Source organism: Schistocerca serialis, chromosome 5 (assembly GCF_023864345.2).
Source record: "Schistocerca serialis cubense isolate TAMUIC-IGC-003099 chromosome 5, iqSchSeri2.2, whole genome shotgun sequence".
Taxonomy (NCBI): Eukaryota; Metazoa; Arthropoda; class Insecta; order Orthoptera; family Acrididae; genus Schistocerca; species Schistocerca serialis.
This window is the reverse complement of record NC_064642.1, coordinates 706,722,088-706,742,805: the sequence shown is the minus strand read 5'-3', so window position 1 is coordinate 706,742,805 and position 20,718 is coordinate 706,722,088. Positions and strand designations below refer to the sequence as shown.

The window sequence follows — 20,718 nt, the reverse complement described above, 5'->3', positions numbered from 1 at the left end:
GGCGTCTCCAGACACGTCGTCGTCCTGGAATCTCATTGACCTGGGTAGATAAATTCAGTGATGAGCCCTGCTTCTAGTTGAGCCATGATAACCAGCAGACCCTACCTTGGTCAACAATCTCGCCGGACCTCTCCCCAATTGAGTACGTTTGGAGCATTACGAGCAGGGCCTCCCAACCATCTCGGCATTTTGACGATCTAACGCGCCAGTTGGACGAAAGTTGACATAATATCCCTCTGGAGGACATCCAGCAACTCAATTAGTGCCAAGCCGGATAACTGCTTGCATAAGCGTCAGAGGCGGACCAAGGCGCTATTGACTTCCGCAATTTGTGAAGCTCTTTCCCTTGAATAAATCATCCAGTCTTTCTGAAATTGTAATAGTTTGTTTGCCAGTGCATGTACATCACATCTACCGATTTCCATCCCATTCGGATGATTCCTCGTGGTGCATGGTCTTAGTTATATATATATTTTGTTTTATTTTTCCTTAGATTGTACTTAGTGAAATAACGTAGAGTAATGAAGCAGAGGCGAGAAACTATTCGCAGTGACCGTGGCACCGCCATCTGTTGCAGACGCAGCGCTGGGCGAGAAGAGCGGCGAACAGGGAGGCGAGCATCTGACGCTCCTGCCGGCAGCGTCGCAGGCGGACGGGGCCGACGCCGCGCAGGTAGGCAACACGCAGCGCGCTCAGCTTCTAGCGCACCCCTCTACTACTTTTACATCTACATCTACATATACACTCCGCAAGCCACCCAACGGTGTGTGGCGGAGGGCACCTTACGTGCCAGTCATTATCTTTCCAGTTCCAGTCGCGTATGGTTCGCGGGAAGAACGACTGCCGGAAAGCCTCCGTGCCCACTCGAATCTCTCTAATTTTACATTCGTGATCTCCTCGGGAGTTATAAGTAGGGAGAAGCAATATATTCAATACCTCATCCAGAAACGCACCCTCTCGAAACCTGGACAGCAAGCTACACCGCGATGCAGAGCGCCTTTCTTGCAGCGTCTGCCACTTGAGTTTGCTAAACATCTCCGTAACGCTATCACGGTTACCAAATAACCCTGTGACGAAACGCGCCGCTCTTCTTTGGATCTTCTCTATCTCCTCTGTCAACGACCTGGTACGGATCCCACACTGGTGAGCAATACTCAAGTACAGGTCGAACGAGTGCTTTGTAAGCCACCTCCTTTGTCGATGGACTTCATTTTCTAAGGACTCTCCCAATGAATCTCAACCTGACACCCGCCTTACCAACAATTAATTTTATATGATCATTCCACTTCAATTCGTTCCGCACGCATACTCCCAGATATTTTACAGAAGTAACTGCTACCAGTGTTTGTTCCGCCATCATATAATCATACAATAAAGGATCCTTCTTTCTATGTATTCGCAATACATTACACTTGTCTATGTTAAGGGTCAGTTGCCACCCCCTGCACCAAGTGTCTATCCGCTGCAGATCTTCCTGCATTTCGCTGCAATTTTCTAATGCTGCAACGTCTCTGTATACTACAGCATCATCCGCGAAAAGCCGCATGGAACTTCCGACACTATCTACTAGGTCATTTATGTATATTGTGAAAAGCAATGGTCCCATAACACTCTCCTGTGGCACGCCAGAGGTTACTTTAACGTCTGTAGACGTCTCTCCATTGAGAACAACATACTGTGTGCTGTTTGCTAAAAACTCTTCAATCCAGCCACACAGCTGGTCTAATATTCCGTAGGCTCTTACATTGTTTATCAGGCGACAGTGCGGAACTGTATCGAACGCCTTCCGAAATTCAAGGAAAATGGCATCTACCTGGGATCCTGTATCTAATATTTTCTGGGTCTCATGAATAAATAAAGCGAGTTGGGCCTCACACGATCGCTGTTTCCGGAATCCATGTTGATTCCTACAGAGTAGATTATAGGTTTCCAGAAATGAGATGATACGCGAGCAAAAAACATGTTCTAAAATTCTACAACAGAGTAAAAGTACTGTACATACAATGGAGCGCAAAACTTATGCACGAAGGTAACTTTCGCGTGATGCATCATTGCCAGTAACATAGCTCGATGAAACTTGGATCGTATAGAGAAACAACTGCTACAGCAAATAGTACGGATTGTAACTGAAAGAGATACAGACATTCGTATTGAGGCGAACAGAAATGACATGTTTATTCAAAGACAGTAATTACATTAAAGTCACCACGATTTAGATTGTTCCCCAGACATTGCAAAAGGCGAGACATGGTGCTTAATGGGAGATGGAAGGCAAGTTGGTTTCAAAAATTCGATTGTTAGATTTTAGCATATTTGAAATGCCTGGTCTTTCCTGCATGAAACAGTTTTTGTTTTATACAAATACGACAATTTTTTCGTGAGATATGATGGTTTTCCTGACGCTCTGTGCAATCTGCCATTTAAATGCCACGCCTTCCTTTTTGCGCCATGCAGAGATAATGCACAGCATTTAATTTAATTAAATTAAATTAAACCCATATTTAGAGAGCTTTGTAAAGATACCTTGTCGAAGAAATGTCTTCAAGAGAAAACCCTAAATTTAAATGAATGTGTGAATTCTGTCATTTGGAACCAGTTACCGAAAACCGTATTTGTTCAGCTTACAACCCTCAAACTTGGTGTTTATGATGCTATTTTATGCTTCAATGATGGTTTAATTAGAAAACTGGATATTTTTGAATTATTGGGCATAAAATCTAGTGGAAATATTGCAAAATCCTTGGTGCAAATAGATAAAGAGAGAATCCTCGAAGCAGATTTTGCTAATTTAAAATGCACGAAACAAGCCAGACAGAAAAGAAGAGGGACAAAGAGAAGAAAAGAAGATCAGTATGATTCAGATGATGCTCAGTATGGCGCAGGAAAATATTGCTGGTAAGTAATTCTCATCAATAACTACACAAGAATTGCAATATTAAACCTGACATGGATTTTTCTCAAAACTACCTTTTTTTTCCTTTCAGGTACCATTATTTGATAATCTAATGGGGTTAGAAACACGAAATTTGGTCAATTTTTACTGCAGATGGTAATATGTAATTACAAGTAAATTGAGAACTACCAAATAATCAGAAACTGTTTTATAATAATTGATGTACAAAAAAGTTAAATTTTACTAGTAAAAGAATTTTTTTTTCTTCAGCACCATAAGAGGTATTATGTTTATTTTACTTGTAAATTGAGGCATATATGTTATATGTATGCAGTAAAAATTTCATTGTTTTTTCACTTATAGTTCTTTTGAAAAGTGTACCTACTCAAAGGGTAAAATAGCATTGGCAGGATAGGGATAAAAATTGCCTTCCGTCTCCCCTTGTAGGGTGAGTGTGATCACCACGGACGACAATACACGGTATCCGATGTTGCCCACAAGGTTGGTAAGGAGTTCTTGTGGTGGGGGATTTCATTTGTCCACCAGCACAGTTGACAACTGCTAGAAGGCTGTTGGTGCATGTGGAGGCGCTGCAATACGTATCAACGCATCCCCCTTGTGCTCTATGGGATTTAAGTCGGAGTAACGGGCAGGACAGCCCATTCGCCGAAAAGCCTCTCGTTCCAAGAGTTCCTCCAATTGCCGCCCATGTGCGGGTGTTGACGGAACGGAGAGTACCGGTCGTCGGGCAAAGTGACTACCCCCATTCAGCCGCCATGCCACTGTGTAGCGTGAGATTGGTTATCTCACAGTCCTGTTAAGTGTGGTTGCAGTTGCATGATGTGGATCCATTCTTGCCTGTTGCACAGTTTAGCGGTCATCTGCTGTTGTAGCTGCTCGTGGTCGACCACGTGCTGTCTTTTTAACAGCAGTGCCTGAGCTTCAGAACGCTGTTCGTGCATGTGAAGCAAAGCTATGAGCAGTACTAAACTCGTGGGCTACCCTCGTCACACTTCGTTCTTCTTCCAGTTTCCCGATGATTCTTCCCCGTGTGAAGTGTATGAACAGATTTTGTTGCTCGTTTCAGTTTCACAGGGTCGTGAAACTACAACAGTTACTACGTGGTTTCACTTAAATATGTTCTTTCATTGAACAATACAAAAAACTAACTCGTTTCGAGGTTAGGAAACGACTGAAACAACTCACTAACGGTTGCAACAATGATATAAACATTCATACGAGGGTCACTCCAAAAGAAATGCACACAATTTTTTTTAATCCATCTTTTATTCTACATGTTTGAAAGTTTTACAATGTGTAGATACAACCTCTAGGAACAATATTTTCATTTCTCCACATTATTTCCATCCCTCTCAACTGCCTTTAGCCATCTTGGAACCAGGACCTGTATACCCGCACGGTAAAATTCTGGACCAACCTGTTGGAGCCACTGTTTGGCAGCATGCACTAGGAAGTCATCATCTTCCAACCTTGTTCCACGAAGAGAGTCTTTCAGTTTCCCAAAGAGATGATAGTCACATGGAGCTAGGTCAGGACTGTAATGCGGGTGTTTCAGTGTTGTCCATACGAGTTTTGTGATCGCTTCCATGGTTTTTTGACTGACATGTTGTCGTGCGTTATCGTGCAACAGCAAAACATCCTGCTTTTGCCGATGTGGTCGAACACGACTCAGTCGAGCTTGAAGTTTCTTCAGTGTCGTCACATATGCATCAGAATTGATGGTGGTTCCACTTGGCACGATATCCACAAGCAAGAGTCCTTCGGAATCGAAAAACACCGTAGCCATAACTTTTCCAGCAGAAGGTGTGGTTTTGAATTTTTTTCCTTGGGTGAATTTGCATGATGCCACTCCATTGATAGCCTCTTCGTATCTGGTAAAAAATGATGGAGCCATGTTTCTTCACCTGTCACAATTCTTCCAAGAAATTCATCTCCACCATTCTCGTACTGTTCCAAAAGTTTGCTGCATACCGTTTTTTCTTGTTTCTTTGTGAGCCACTGTCAACATCCTGGGAACCCCTCCTGGCACAAACCGTTTTTAACGCCAACACTTTCAGTATTCAGCAAACGCTTCCTTCCCCTATCCCAGCGTAGCGTGACAATTCGTTGACTGTGATGCGTCTGTCAGCAGTCACCAATTCGTTAACTCTCTGGACATTGTCTGGAGTGTGTGCAGTACGAGGCCTGCAGCTGCGAGGACAATCCTCAATATTGCCGTTCCCGCTTTCATCACGTAACCTGCTTGCCCACCGACCAACTGTTCTGCGATCGACAGCAGCACCTCCATACACCTTTATCAATCTCTTGTGGATGTTTCCCACTGTCTCGTTTTCACGGCACAGGAATTCTATGACAGCACGTTGCTTCTGACGAACGTCAAGTGTAGTAGTCATCTTGAAGACATGCTGTGACGGCGCCACTCACGGGAACAGGTTGAACTAAGTTTGAAAACAAGCGGGAAGGATGTATCTACACACTGTAAAACTTTCACACATGCAGAATGAAAACAGTATTTTTTCTTTTGGAGTGACCCTCGCACATTCTTAATTGAAAGCAAATAAATTTACTAGTATAATAATCTTTGCTTCTATCGATGTTCTGGAAAACTACTGCAGGTACACGTCTGGGACATGTTTTATTAGATTCACCACACCAATAACAACAACATAATTGGAAATTGTGCTTTACTTTAACCTCGTACAGTTTTGCGATGGCTTTATATTAACGAAGTTGATAAATTTCAGGCAAAATCTTTTATTAGCCGTAACTCCGTAACTAAACATTTGCGGACATACGGTTATAAGAACTTTTTTCTTTAGTTTTACTTGTAGAATAACATGTTAAAATATTTACGCATCTTCGTGAATCACCCTGTATATATAAACAATTTGGGAGACAATCTGAACAGTGGTCTCCGGTTGTTTTCAGATAATGCCGTCGTTTATCGTCAAGTAAAGTCATCAGAAGATCAAAACAAATTGCAAAACGATTTATAAAGGATATCCATGTGGTGCGAAAATTGGAAACTGACCCAAAATAATGAAAAGTGTTACGTCATCCGGATGAGTGCTAAAAGCAATCCGTTAAACTTTGGTTACACAATAAATCAGTCAAATCTGAAGGCCGTAAATTCAACTAATCACCTAGAAATTACAACTACGAACAACTTAAATTGGGAAGAACACATAGAAAATGTTGTGGAGAAGGCAAATCAAAAGACTGCGCTTTATTAGTGGAACACTTAGAAAATGTAAGAGATCTGCTAAAGAGACTGTCTACACTACACGTGTCCATCCTCTTTAGGAGTACTGCTGCGCGGTCTGGGATCCTTACCAGATAGGATTAACGGAGTACAAGTTCAAAGAAGAGCAGCACGTTTTGCATTATTGCGAAATAGCGGAGAGAGTGTTACGGACATGATACAGAATTTTGGTTGGACACCATTAACACAACGGCAGTTTTCGTTGCGGCCGAATCTTCTCTTTCACCTCTGAATGCGAAAATATTTTGTTGGCGCTGACGTACAAAGGGAGAAACGATCATTATAATAAAATACGGGAAATCAAAGCTCGCACGGATAGACATAGACGTTCGTTTTTTCCGCGCTCTGTTCGAGATTGGAATAATAGAGGATTATTATGAAGGTCGTTCGATGAACGCTCCGCCAGGCACTTAAGTGTGATTTGCTGAGTATCCTTGTAGATGCAGGTTTACAGGCATAGTTTTCTTGGTGTGTCCGCTTGATAGGACTGTCCTTGCGGCAGGTGGCGGGGCTGACTTCCGACGACTCCCTGGAGGGCGCTGGAGCCGGTGACGGGCCGGACCCTCAGCAAGACGACCCGGAGGCGTCCGACCAGCAGTTCTTCCCGTCATTCGCGCCGCTCTTCCAGCCACTGGGACACTCCAGGCCGCAGCTGCTCTTCCAGGTGAGACACTCACTCGCTCGCTGCTGTATCACCTGTTGTGGTGATTCTTATATGTATTGGTATTTATGTGTTATGAAAAGTTGGAGTTAGTGTTATTCTGGCTACTTCACAACTGGAAAATTATTTATGTCAGTGACTCAGTTGTGGTACTTCTCGCAGTTAGATTGCCCGACACTATGTTTTTATATTAAAAGCAACCACCAGATTTCACAAATATTCAACCATAAAACCGTGTTTCAGTGCCTAACCAAAATCGGTTTCATATATTATTTTTCAAGTTTGTGGTAATGAATCTCTTTCAAATTCTAAAGGTGGCAGGGGTAAAGCGTAGGGAGTGAAAGGCTACTTGCAATTTGCACAGAAATCAGAAGGCACTTATAAGAGTCGAGGGGCATGAAAGTGAAGCAGCGGTTGGGAAGGGAGTGAGACAGGGTTGTTATTCAATCTGTATATTGAGCAAGCAGTAAAGGAAACGAAAGAAAAATTCGGAGTAGGTATTAAAATCCATGGAGAAGAAATAACAACATTGAGGTTCGCCGATGACATTGTAATTCTGTCAGAGACAGCAAAGGACTTGGAAGAGCAGTTCACAGTGTCTTGAAAGGAGGATATAAGATGAACATCAACAAAAGCAAAACGAGGATAATGGAATGTAGTCTAATTAAGTCGGGTGATGCTGAGGGAATTAGATTAGGAAATGAGGCACTTAAAGTAGTAAAGGAGTTTTGCTATTTGGGGAGCAAAATAACTGATGATGGTCGAAGTAGAGAGGATATAAAATGTAGAGCGCCAATAGCAAGGAAAGCGTATCTGAAGAAGAGAAATTTGTTAACATCGAGTATAGATTTAAGTGTCAGGAAGTCGTTTCTGAAAGTATTTGTATGGAGTGTAGCCATGTATGGAAGTGAAACATCGACGATAAATAGTTTGGACAAGAAGAGAACAGAAGCTTTCGAAATGTGGTGCTACAGAAGAATGCTGAAGATTAGATGGTTAGATCACATAACTAATGAGGAGGTATTGAATAGAATTGGGTAGAAGAGGAGTTTGTGGCACAACTTGACAAAAAGAAGGGACCGGTTGGTAGGACACGTTCTGAGGCATCAAGGGATCACAAATTTAGCATTGGAGGGCAGCGTGGAGGGTAAAAATCGTAGAGGGAGACCAAGAGATGAATACACTTACCAGATTCAGAAGGATGTAGGTTGCAGTAGATACTGGGAGATGAAGAAGCTTGCGCAGGACAGAGTAGCATGGAGAGCTGCATCAAACCAGTCTCAGGACTGAAGACCACAACAACAACAAACGTTAATGGGATTCTCGCGATTTCATTAATCGGGGATCAAAATAATTTCTTGAACTCAGTCTACTCAAACATGATTTAATATTGGAAATACTGATTACTCTTACTGTTTAAAAGGAAGAACCGCTAATCAAGAGAATTCTCCTACATTTACATTTATATTTATTTGTCAAAATTAGCAAATATAAAGATATTTATTACGATTCTGGGCTGTTATCATTTAGAACAATGGCGCTGACCTTTGCACCAATGTTCCCCTATAAAATTTGCATAAAGACATTAATTTTGCCGTTTCATGAATATAGGAGCTGGTACATATAAAATTTTACAACACTTTTAAGTAATATTCGATTATATTTAGGCTAAATATTGAATGAAACTTACACGTTTTCGTACCTCGTCACAAAATGGCTTCTTACACTACAAAGGACCAAAGGGGAAAAGAGAGCGATTCTTTTGCAAAAGAACAGAGATCGCAATTACATTCGCAGGATCATATTAATTAATTACAGAGTCTTTGTGATTTTTCTGCGATAATATTTATTTCGTTACGACGTCAGTTTTGGCATATTTGCGAAGTAGTTCAATATCATTTTTATCGCGTTATGTGACGTACCGCCACACTGTTATCTAGTGGCTATGTCCACCCCGATAGCCGAGTGGTCAGCGTGACAGACTGCCGTTCTCCGGGCCCGGATTCGATTCCCAGCTGGGTCGGGGATTTTCTCCGCTCAGGGACTGGGTGTCGTGCTGTCTTCATAATCATTTCATCCCCATCCGGCGTGCAGGTCGCCCAATGTGGCGTCGAATGTAATAAGACCTGCACCAAGGCGGCCGGACCTGCCCCGCAAGCCGCCGGCCGCGGTGGTCTAGCGGTTCTAGGCGCTGCAGTCCGGAACCGCGGGACTGCTACGGTCGCCGGTTCGAATCCTGCCTCGGGCATGGGTGTGTGTGATGTCCTTAGGTTAGTTAGGTTTAAGTAGTTCTAAGTTCTAGGGGACTTATGACCTAAGATGTTGAGTCCCATAGTGCTCAGAGCCATTTTTTTGCCCCGCAAGCCCCTCCCGGCCAATGACGCCAAACGCTCATTTTTATTTCCATCTAGTGGCTAAGACCGTTTTTGTCTCCGTTTCCAGTCGCGCATTTTGTAAGAGTACCGCGTGGTCACGACTTAGCAATACCACAAAAGTTGACAGAGGTGGTGTACCAGCCGGCCGAAGTGGCCGAACGGTTCTAGGCGCTACAGTCTGGAACCGCGCGACCGCTATGGTCGCAGGTTCGAATCCTGCCTCGGGCATGGATGTGTGTGATGTTCTTAGGTTAGTTAGGTTTAAGTAGTTCTAAGTTCTATGGGACTGATGACCAAAGAAGTTAAGTTCCATAGTGCTCAGAGCCATTTGATGGTGTACCGTTTCTTTCCCCTTTGGTTAACTTTGAACTGCAGCACGGCTAACAGCGGCCGAGAGGCATCGTTTGAATCAATAGCGTGCAGTCTGGCGCCGGAGTATGGACACGAGGCACTGGTCGAGTTACAGATATGAAAGTGGATACCCGTATAAGAAGCTGGTTAACAGGGGAGAGACGAAACGATATTGCGAGAGATTTACACTGAATTTAGAACAAAATGTACGAAAACCAACAACGAATGGTCATCATGCAGTTTTATCCCAGCTGGAAAATCAACATATACTTGGGTACGTCAAGAAAAATTCAAAATTAACCGTTCCAAAACTTGATACTCAAGTTCAGATGCCGCCCTAGGAAAGCCAGAAAGTTTATCCTAATGCAGAAAACCAATAACGGTTACAAGACGAGGCCCCAGCAAGAAAACAAAACTAAACGTGTAACAACTACCTGAAGATGGATTTGTAAGAAATCCGAAACGAGTCATGGTTTGAGCCAAAAAACCTCCTTCAACCATACTTGTGGCTGTTTGCTGTTTCACATATAACCCTTATAGTAAAGCCAAGGTTTTCAACGTATCACTTTTCGACAAAATAGCTATAAACCCGACAGGCTTGAGTTCAGGAAGAAGGTCGTACATACTGACGATAGCCCACTCGAGCTGTTTGTCTAACGGGTGAGTAACAGTGTGGACAAGACTTTTGAAGTTCGAGAGAGAAATATAACCGTTTCAGTTAAACATGGAGATTCTTATCTGGGACTACACGAGTGCAAATGGTGTGGAGCATTTTTGTTTTGTCGGTGAAATTATGGACCACAAGGTTTACGTAAACATCCTAAAAGCACATATTCAGAAGTGAGAATAATATGGGCCTTTCTAGGGATTACATTTTCACACACTATAATGATCAAAACATACAGCTCTAGATGCAAGACTGTTGACACCCCCGCTGGATGAGGAGACCACCGCAATCCCATTCAGAATCTGTGAAACATACTCGACAAAAATATAAGAGTTGTGTACATAGTTCCGCGTAGTCAGCGCGTACACAATTTTCCCAATAGAGCGCGACCCGCTAAGCACAACAGCGCAGGCGCAGCGCTAGTCCGTCTCCGCACTACGAGATGGCGCTGTCTTAGAGATGGACCAAATTCTGCTTCCGCCGATCCGTGTATTAATATGTAACGCAGCCAATGAGATTGCTGCTAACGTAGAACCTTTTCTCCTCGCGGCTCACACTCGTGCAGTGATACCTGAACGCTCGAGGTATTATAACGTGTGTACAGACCTCCGATTATCCCTCTTCCTCCCCCCCTTCCGTCCTGTTTTTCCTCCCCACTAAACCTCTCCCTACCTCCCTTCTCCCCCCCAGTCCTTTTGTATTCCCCTCCTCTGCCTACCCCACTCCCTGTCGCGTCTGCCCCCCACCCCTCTTATGGGTCCTCATCCTACTTCAGCTCCTTTCCCGGCTCCCCCCCTTCGTTTTTACTCTCCTTTCCCCCCCTTTTTTGTTTTCCCATCTTCTGTCCAGTTTCCCCCCACCTGCTCTCGACTGTGGTGTCGCATTTGCCAACGTTTTAGTGCAGTTTTCCAGTGACTATTCAGTGTTGTTTGTCTTTCTCGTGTTGGGAACAGAAACCATGCTGTCGCTCGGTGTGAATTTTATTTCCTTTGCGAACAGAATCCAGACTGTCGCCGTGTTTTTTTAATTGTCTATTGTTTTCCCTGTCTACTTCGTATGTATTTTTATTAGCGTCATCATCCCTGTGTTGTTGTTTTAAGTTCCACGATTTCTTTTCGCCTTGTTACTCTCCAAGTCTCCGATTTTATCGCCTGTTTTTTATTATTTGTTCTCTTGATCTTTGTCACAAAATCTGTCGGCTGAAGAGCGGCGTACTAAGCTGCTGCCAGCCCGCCCCCTTCGGGGGGAATTGAAATTCAATAAATGAAAAAAAAAAAAAAAACCTCCGATTAGTTAGTCTGCATTAGTCTACATTAGTCTGCAGTCAAGTTTCAGTCTGCGCCTAACAAGATTACCATATTCCTGTACATAGCCATGAAGAGAAATGTATAGACACTTTGTCAAGTATCAGAGATATGTGAGAATAAGATTAAAGTACCAAGGCCAAAGGAACTTCAGATTGTCAATTGTAAATAGCATCCAGAACCGAATTAAGTAATTTTTATGCTTGTTATTATTTTAATAAATGTTGTGAAAATTAATCAAGTTCTGTTTAAAGTTGGTCACCGTCACTCTGCTACTCTAAGCGTGCAAGTGGCATTTCCATCGTCTGACCTAACGGCAGGAAATAAACACCCCACAATAAGACCACGAGACATATTGCTGACACTCGCCTACATCGCTAGAGCGACAAGTCAAATAATCTGATGGTGTGTGCACAGAAGGTCTTACAGTACGCACACCACAATAAGGGATCATACCGCACAGAAATGATCTAAATAACGTTCTAGTAAAGGAATGGTGTAAAATTACGGTGCAGACCACAGTATCTCTGAAGAAATCCATGCTAAGGAGAATGAAACAGATTATGAAGAGGAAAAGAGGGGCTACTAAGTACAAACCATAACATTCGACGTTCAGGGTGACATTTTCAGTGTTGACGACGAATATTTATTTTACGTTCTCAATTGCCTATCTTTAGTTTTCATGTTTAACTATGTTTATGTAAACAGAAGTCTGTGTTTCTTTACTGTATTCTCCCGTTCAGTGACTGATAAACCAGTCCATTTCCTGCTGTACTTCACTCTGACAATTTTCCAAATTTCGTGCGTGCAGGGTGTGCGGACCGCTGGCGGGCCAAGGAACAGCCTGTTTCGGCTTCGCTCGGTCCTTCTCGGAAGCATTCGGGACAGCACGATATTTCATTGAGCATTGCGGTTTGGCATTTTTCGGTCGGCACAACACTCTTCAGTTCGGCAGATTCGTAGTGTCAGCGCCGTTCACCCTTCGCTATTTGTTCGTGATGCAGAGGACGTCCACAGGTCGAGTGGCTGTTTGCACAGAAAGTGTCAGTCTAGTGATCTATCGCCACAAGCTTTTAAAAATGAATGTGAATGACAGAAGGGGTGAGAATTTTCAATAAATATTATTTAGGCATATAAGCGACGTCCACTGTAAATTTGCTATGAAACAATATTACAATGCCAAGCAGAAACTATTTAAAGATTGAGTTGACAGTGAAAGAGCAAAAAATTACAACAATCGACAGACGGGATTCATTGTTCTGTACATCAAGAAGCTCTTTGTGCTCCATTTGCAGGCAAGGAGCACGTGAAGAAATTGGTGGTACGAATAGTAAAATTTCTGAAGTCGCATGCTTTATTACGCTGTCAGTTGAGACAGTTTTCGATGGAACTGAACGAAGAGTGTGGAGACTTTATTTATTACTGCAAAGTACGTTTGACATGTCATGGGGCATGGCTAGAACGATTTTTCGTTTTAAAACTCGCTATTATTCAATTTATGAAGGAATAAGAAGAGCAGGTCGAAAATTAGAACATCCGGGATGGATTGCAGACCTTGCATTTCAAGTGGACTTCACTGCACACTGTCCACAGTAAGACACCTGCAAGGAGAGAAAAACCTTATTTCTGATTTTCTGGGGATCCATTTAGCAAGAAAGTCGCGTTGTAGAAAGGACACATACTGACAAACACAGTCTAGTTCCCTAAGCCCACTGCCGGCCGAAGTGGCCGTGCGGTTAAAGGCGCTGCAGTCTGGAACCGCAAGACCGCTACGGTCGCAGGTTCGAATCCTGCCTCGGGCATGGATGTTTGTGATGTCCTTAGGTTAGTTTGGTTTAACTAGTTCTAAGTTCTAGGGGACTAATGACCTCAGCAGTTGAGTCCCACAGTGCTCAGAGCCTTTTGAACCTAAGCTCACTGGTGAGAAAGAAAACACGAGGTTTTAAAACTTCGATGAAGCCTTGAAAGAATACGAGAATAGTTTACTAAACGATTTGAGGGCACTGCCAGTCTTACATCTATTTTCCAACTGTTTTCCAGAACTGACTGATGTGCCCTGTAATTGCCGTTTTAAAGACGATTCCCTTTAACGTTAAAGCTGTCCAGCACGTCCACATTGCTTTCCTCATGTAGAGTTTCCACGTCTCCATAATAAGGTTGCAAAAGTGCTGCAATATTTCGACCAACATATGTGTGTGAAAGGCGTTTTTCCGATTATGAAAAAGTCCCGATTATGTGGCAACATGAGTGCAAAAATCTGAGAAATTCTCTGCTCCTGCCGTGTGCAGACAGTTTGAACTAAAAAAAAAATTTATGTCTTCAGCGCGCCAAAAGCAGCTTTCCCCTCCTCATGTTTAGACAGTGTGGCGTGGTGGTGGGGGGAAATGCGCCAGCCAGCTGAGCGCTGTCGCACTCGTGACAGGACGAATCGAATTCTTGGCCACCCCTGTAGTAGACGAATACTCATTGGGGTACTAGTTGGTTGGTTGGTTGTTTTGGGGAAGGAGACCAGACAGCGTGGTCATCGGTCTCATCGGATTAGGGAAGGATGGGGAAGGAAGTCGGCCGTGCCCTTTCAGAGGAACCATCCCGGCATTTGCCTGGAGCGATTTAGGGAAATCACGGAAAACCTAAATCAGGATGGAGAGACGCGGGATTGAACCGTCGTCCTCCCGAATGCGAGTCCAGTGTCTAACCACTGCGCCACCTCGCTCGGTACGGGGTACTAGTACAGCTACAGCAAGGTGACGCTCCTTTCGCCTACTGACGAGAGTTTCCTCCAGGCCTCGGTTGTGCAGAGGAATCGTCCTCTCTCTCTCTCTCTCTCTCTCTCTCTCTCTCTCTCTCTCTCTCTCTCCCTAAACTGGATTCTTGTGAGCGCACACACGGCCGCGCACACACACACACACACACACACACACACACACACACACTATGCGTAGCCGCTTGCACATAAGGTCAAGTACGGAATCGCTGAAGGGTTATGAACTACATTTCAGCAAATCTGCTCTTTCAGTCTGTCTTACGCTTCAGTCATGTTTTGTTTACTCTTACTAAATATTTGATACTTAATGGAATTGAGTGCGAGGAATACAGCATGTCATGTGATAACAGACATTATGAATTTCGTACTGTATCTGATATGCATAATACAAAATATTTCAGGAACTATCATGGTGGAAAGATCGTAGCATATATGTAATAAAATCAGCCAGTACTTTCTTGTAATTTAAGTATAATCGAAGCTCAATAATGGTTCAAATGGCTCTGAACACTATGGGACTCAACAGCTGAGGTCATCAGTCCCCTAGAACTTAGAACTACTTTAACCTAACTAACCTAAGGACATCACACATCCATGCCCGAGGCAGGATTCGAATCTGCGACCGTAGCAGTCGCGCGGTTCCGGACTGAAGCGCCTAGAACCGCTCGTTCACCGCGGCCGGCTATAATAGAAGCGCTTCGAAAATCGTAAATAACAAAAGCATTACGATGAATGGAAGCTAGCTATTAGATATAAACGCTTTTGATTTTAAAAAATAATGCTTTGTACTTTTCTGCACTGAGCAGTTCATTCAACAGAACGCCTACTGAAGAAAGCTGGTTCGAAGTATCGCATCCATCGTAGCTTGTGTGATGGAACTAGGGTTGCCATATCTAGCTGAGACCTCTTCAGGACACTGTGAAATGGGGGTGTAGAAATCAAGTAAAAATTTATTTAATATAACTATTTTTCGCTTAGAACACTGTTACATGACGCTGCTTAAATAGTTCCAGCGCCGTACTACTGGGGAAGTCTGGATTTTCTTGAATAATTGCACTATATCTGGAAGGTGCTCACATCATCGATACAGGATACGAAACATGCAACGTCATCTTGTGACACGACCTTGTCAACATTAACTTGTTGACATAAATGAATCTAACTGAGGCTGCATTTTCATGTTGCGCCAACAAATGGCGTTACTTCAGTACGTGAGGCAAATCGTAACAGTATTTTGCAAAGTCGGCACTAAATTGGGTCTTCAAGGAATGTCGGAACAAGAAAATTCATAACGGTGACGGTCCCGATGTATCGAGGCGGATGGAAACCCTAAGTGGAACAGCCTCGATTAACAGTGTGGGCTCGCTCCAGGCAAATGCCGGGATGGTTCCTTTCAAAGGGCACGGCCGACTTCCTTCCCCATCCGCCCCTAATCCGATGAGAGCGATGACCTCGCTGTCTGGTCTCCTCCCCCAAAAACCAACCAACCAACAGTGTGGGCTGCAGATGGCGTTTAAAATAAACCGTCCCCGCCCCTTCCCACTCTCCCACCCCCCACCTCGGGACGAATTGGCGCGGCAGCAATGTGGCTGCAAGTGCAGTGACGCAATCTGGACACCGGAAAACATGTTGTGCTCTACAAACATTTTCATGAATGACACTACGTGAATAATACAGCTGTTATTGACTGGAGGAAGTTCGAATGATGTAAATAAATTAAATCACATCGCGTCGTCAGTACACCGATACTTCTGAGCTAGTTCCAGAAGTTTTGACATGGTAGCGGATTAAAACAGTGTTCCAGGTAGTGTACAATGAATGTCTTTTATTTCTGCCAATCATCAGAAAACATTTGGTCCTCCCTGACCGAAACCGGTAGTCTAAAGAACAAAAGTTTTCTGATCGCTGGCAGAAATAAACTCCACTCCTTCTACCAATTCGTTTATTTGAGGATAAACAGTCCTGCGCACGGTTACTGAGGAAATGAGAACATCGTCGGTTGAGACTGACTCTATTGTGTTAGTAGGGAGAAAACTTAATTTATGACAAACTAATGTTTTGTTTTGCCTTCTATTACTTTTCATGAGCTTTTACGTTACTACGAACAAAGGAAAAATTTGTATGTCTTAACTTTTTTTAAATAAAGCTGTAATATAAGTAACTCACAAATGTTTGTGCAACAACGGCTAACAGATTCAATTTAAAGAAGAAGAACAGAATACACGTATAAACTGTTGCGTCTATTTCACTCTTTTCAGTCGTTCAATAGGTCCTTGATTTTAAATTAGTTTACGACCATTGACGAAGAAGACCAACAACAGCAGAAAACAACTTTCACACGGCGTTTACGCTTGTGCTCAGGTGACGAATCCCAGTGGCCGCTAGCCGGCCGAAGTGGCCGTGCGGTTAAACGCGCTGCAGTCTGGAACCGCAAGACCGCTACGGTCGCAGGTTCGAATCCTGCCTCGGGCATGGATGTTTGTGATGTCCTTAGGTTAGTTAGGTTTAACTAGTTCTAAGTTCTAGGGGACTGATGACCTCAGCAGTTGAGTCCCATAGTGCTCAGAGCCGTTTTTTTGAACCAGTGGCCGTTAGAAAAACATTACCTCCCACTACGTGGACATTGAATCTGCTAACCAATCTGCTGAAGCTCATACTACTTTCAGAAGATACTCTGGAAGGTTGCATTTTCCCTCCTTCATCCTTAGCACTCCACAAAAGAAAAAAAGAAACGCCTCTGCTTTTTGTCAGGAACCATGCCACAGTACTTCCGATGCGAAGATTCTTTGGAGGTCGCATCCATCGATTGTGACCTCTCGCGTTCCTTCGCAATAAAAGGATATCCTTTCGCGTTCTTCCATTTCTGAGGCTCTTTCTCCAGGTACGCTATTCTGAAACTTTTATTTCTCGACTCACGAGAGAGCTACGTCCCGCTAACCCCTAGTTCACTACCAGACTTGCAGTACCGCAGAAATGGTTAGTATGTGGTATTAGCCATTAACTGCCAATGAAATGATTAGTAATCCGGTTACACATCATAAATATAATCTAATGTAAAAATCAGTGTACAACGATATTAAATGTAGTGGCAAAATCTTGTTGCTTTGCAAAGTATACGGTAGTGGAAGCTAAAACGTTCCTGTAAACGTGGCTCCACATACGTGCCGTTTGTGTATGTATGGTTACGAGCCATCTCTCACTTCAAGACGAAGTGTTGTCACAGTATCATTGTATTCGATCACATCTCCATCTAATCAGGCTCAAATTTCACCCACAACCTATCTTACCTTGCGCAACGCTGGGAAATGTGGTACACACACGACGGGGCACTGGCTCGTTTTACTGCTGGTGTAAAACATCTAACGCACCAAAATGGGCCAAGGTGGACCGACGGAGCGCAGGCTGTACTTCCAGATTCACCTGACCTCAGTCCTCTGAATTTTTCTGTCTGTGGTCATCTCAAAATGAAGTGTACAGCACTCCCATTTATACAGTTGAAGAACTGGAACGGCGAATTGGACAATCTTGTTAAGATTTACGAGATGGTCTGCAGGTATTTGATAAAATTTGTAACTCACTACAAAGACGAGTGCAGTCTGTGTATCCAAATTTGAGGACGGCACGAGGAACACTTCCGTTGAAAAGTGCGAGTGTGCAGTAAACTGTAACACGTAACATGCTGAATCAATTGTATTGCTTGTTAGGGTAGGGGGTGAGTGAAAACTGAATCGAATTAGTTGGTGAATTGATCGAAGAGTCTACATTTTGAACACATTCACACTAACGAGAACAATACTTCACAATGAAGTCAGTGACGTCTCATAACTACATTGTCGCAATTTTTCGCTGACTTTAGAACCTATGTTTACTGGAAAATTTTTGCTCCTGTCATCGAATACTTTCCCACATGTCGGTTTTCACTACTAAGTGTGATTATGTATTATTTTTCGTATGATGACAGAGAAATATAGCCAGATATTTACAACAAATACATAAATGTCTTTACAGATACACAAAATCTAACATTCGTAATGGTTTCATAGAGATAAGTCTAGATTGTAAATCCAATCAAAAGCTTCTCCAGATAAAGTGTGAAGGTCTTCCACTGTCCCTCTGAATGCTCTGAGGCAACATTCAAATATTATGTGATGTACTCTTTGCTGCTCTTCACCGCAGTCACACTCAGTGGAGGACTATCATACCCACTGGTGCAGCAATGCTCCCCATCTGCCCCGGTCAGTTCTGATCCAATTCAGTGTGCACCAGCGTCGTCGGGACGGATGGAAACCTGCTGGTCGCTCCCTGAGAGTTTAAATTAGTTGGTGAAGCTTTATGGAAGATTGGTCTTCCCATTGACTGTTCAAGGCATCTTGCATATCGATGTTGCTGTCCTGCAGAATGATTAGACCCTACTGAGTGCCATGATGGTTTTCTGGATGTCAGTTGCTGGAGTTCTGATAAAGAAATTTCTGAATGAATTGGTAGTTCCGAGTTATTTTTTATTCTTGTCCACACGTTCCAGCAATCACTGTGACCTTCATAAGGATGGTCGTGAAATACTACTAAGTACTGGTAGCCAGTGTGTCTTTGTGAGATGTATATATCCTGTTATGAGGCATATTGCTTGACTGAGCTGTGTGTCAAATATTTTAGTCCGAGCACTGCCTAGGAAGGTGGAACAGGAAGGTCGTACGTATACAAATTAAAAAGGAGTGGGGCCAAACAAGAACCTTGAGGAATACCATCACTTAATTTATGAACTTTGCTTTTAGAATTCTCTGAGAACATCTGGAAATATCTATTACTCAGAATGTTACCAATTAGAGCGATTAGTTTCCAATATGGGATGACACTGATGAATTTGAGGAGTTTGTCGTGCCAGACACTATCACAGACTGCAGTTAGATCTAAAAAGTACCCTACGTTTATCCTCTGTTTCTAAAAGCCGTTTTCGATATGAGTTGCAATTGCTGGCACCTGTTCCTGACATCCCCTTCCTGGTCTAAACCCACCTTGCTCTATCGGGACGTGTTTGTTGACGACTTAGCAGACTGCTGTGAATGAGCCTCTACAACAGCTTGAACGTGTCACTAAGAAGCGCAATGGGAATATAGTTTTCAACTTTGGATGGATCTTTGCTTGGCTTTAGTACAATAATAATCTTAGTTTTCTTGAAGAGAGGTGACAGATGGCCTGACTCCAGCGTATTTGAAAAGAAGCTGTTCAGCCATTTGAGAGTAACAGGTTGAAAATGCAGCAGAATAAATGATAATCAGTTGAAACCCTCAGCTGCCGACAGGTGTTGTTGATATACCTCGATGGGGACAGCTGAAAATGTGTGCCCCGACCGGGACTCGAACCCGGGATCTCCTGCTTACATTACAGACGCTCTATCCATCTTTTTTTTTGCGTTTTGTTCGTTGTTGATCGTTGTGGACGTCACATGACATCCGTTCAAGTTCGTTTGTTGATCCTTCCACTCAGTTTTTTATTACAGAGATGAACCAGCTCTCTGACCGAACACGCTGAGCTACCGTGCCAGCATCCAGCTGAGCCACCGAGGACACAGATGAATAGCGCGACTGCAGGAACTTACCCCCTTGCACGCTTCCCGTGAGACCGACATTCCCAACTGTCCACAATCTACATACGTAATGTACCTAATAGATATTTGCCCATCCACTCTTTACTCGCGCACACTAAGGTGACGATTCCCGTAAAAGTTTAGGCAACCTGTGCGCATTCGCACAGACGAAGGTCAATGGCTGGGTAGCCTTTAACTACATATATATTCGAGAACAGTTACTATCTTCAGAAATGCAACAGAAACTCAGGATAAATATGATCAACGCCTGATGCCTCCCTAGGTTTCATGTTATTTATAACTTCTATGGTGTCTTCGAATTGAAATGGGGACGAAAAATCAGACGTTCGTGGAACCGACCGTATCGTTATTTTTAAGAGATGTGTAACTTCTCTTTTGATGTGTTTATCTCTTCTTGACTTGGAAGTGGAGGTCATGTAATCGACCGTATTATTTAAATTCATGCCACGTTTTTGTCAGATGTGGGGGACTGATGACCTTAGCTGTTTAGTCCCCCTTAAACATCCCAACAACCACCACTTTGTCAGATGGTGGTGTTTGGTGTTGTCCAGCTTTCTGATTAAAGACCAGGCCTACCTCCTGCAATGAGTGTGATCCAAGGAAGCTATGATCTCTCCCTGTTTTGCCTGCTTCGGCTGTATTGGTCTGGTGCATAAGTTCGCAGCGTTTTTGTTTTGCGTGTTGGTATTTTGGTTACTAAGGGTTTATTTATCGATTGTCATTTGTAGTTCACTGTTGCTATTCAAGTATACATATTGTCTTATCATTTGGAGGTAGGGAGTGGAGCTGTGGTCGCTGGAAAATGGAGCAATCGG

General features: G+C 43.3%; 1 protein-coding gene across 1 annotated transcript in view; it reads left to right on the top strand.

The window, feature by feature from the left end:
- The window catches only part of LOC126481388 (uncharacterized), a 397,340-nt gene that overhangs the window by 364,393 nt on the left and 12,229 nt on the right, over positions 1 to 20,718 (top strand). Inside the window, exons 2-3 of the mRNA XM_050105111.1 lie at positions 578 to 672; positions 6,679 to 6,840. Coding sequence (XP_049961068.1) covers positions 578 to 672; positions 6,679 to 6,840 — 257 coding nt within the window. The remainder of the gene's footprint in view (positions 1 to 577; positions 673 to 6,678; positions 6,841 to 20,718) is intronic.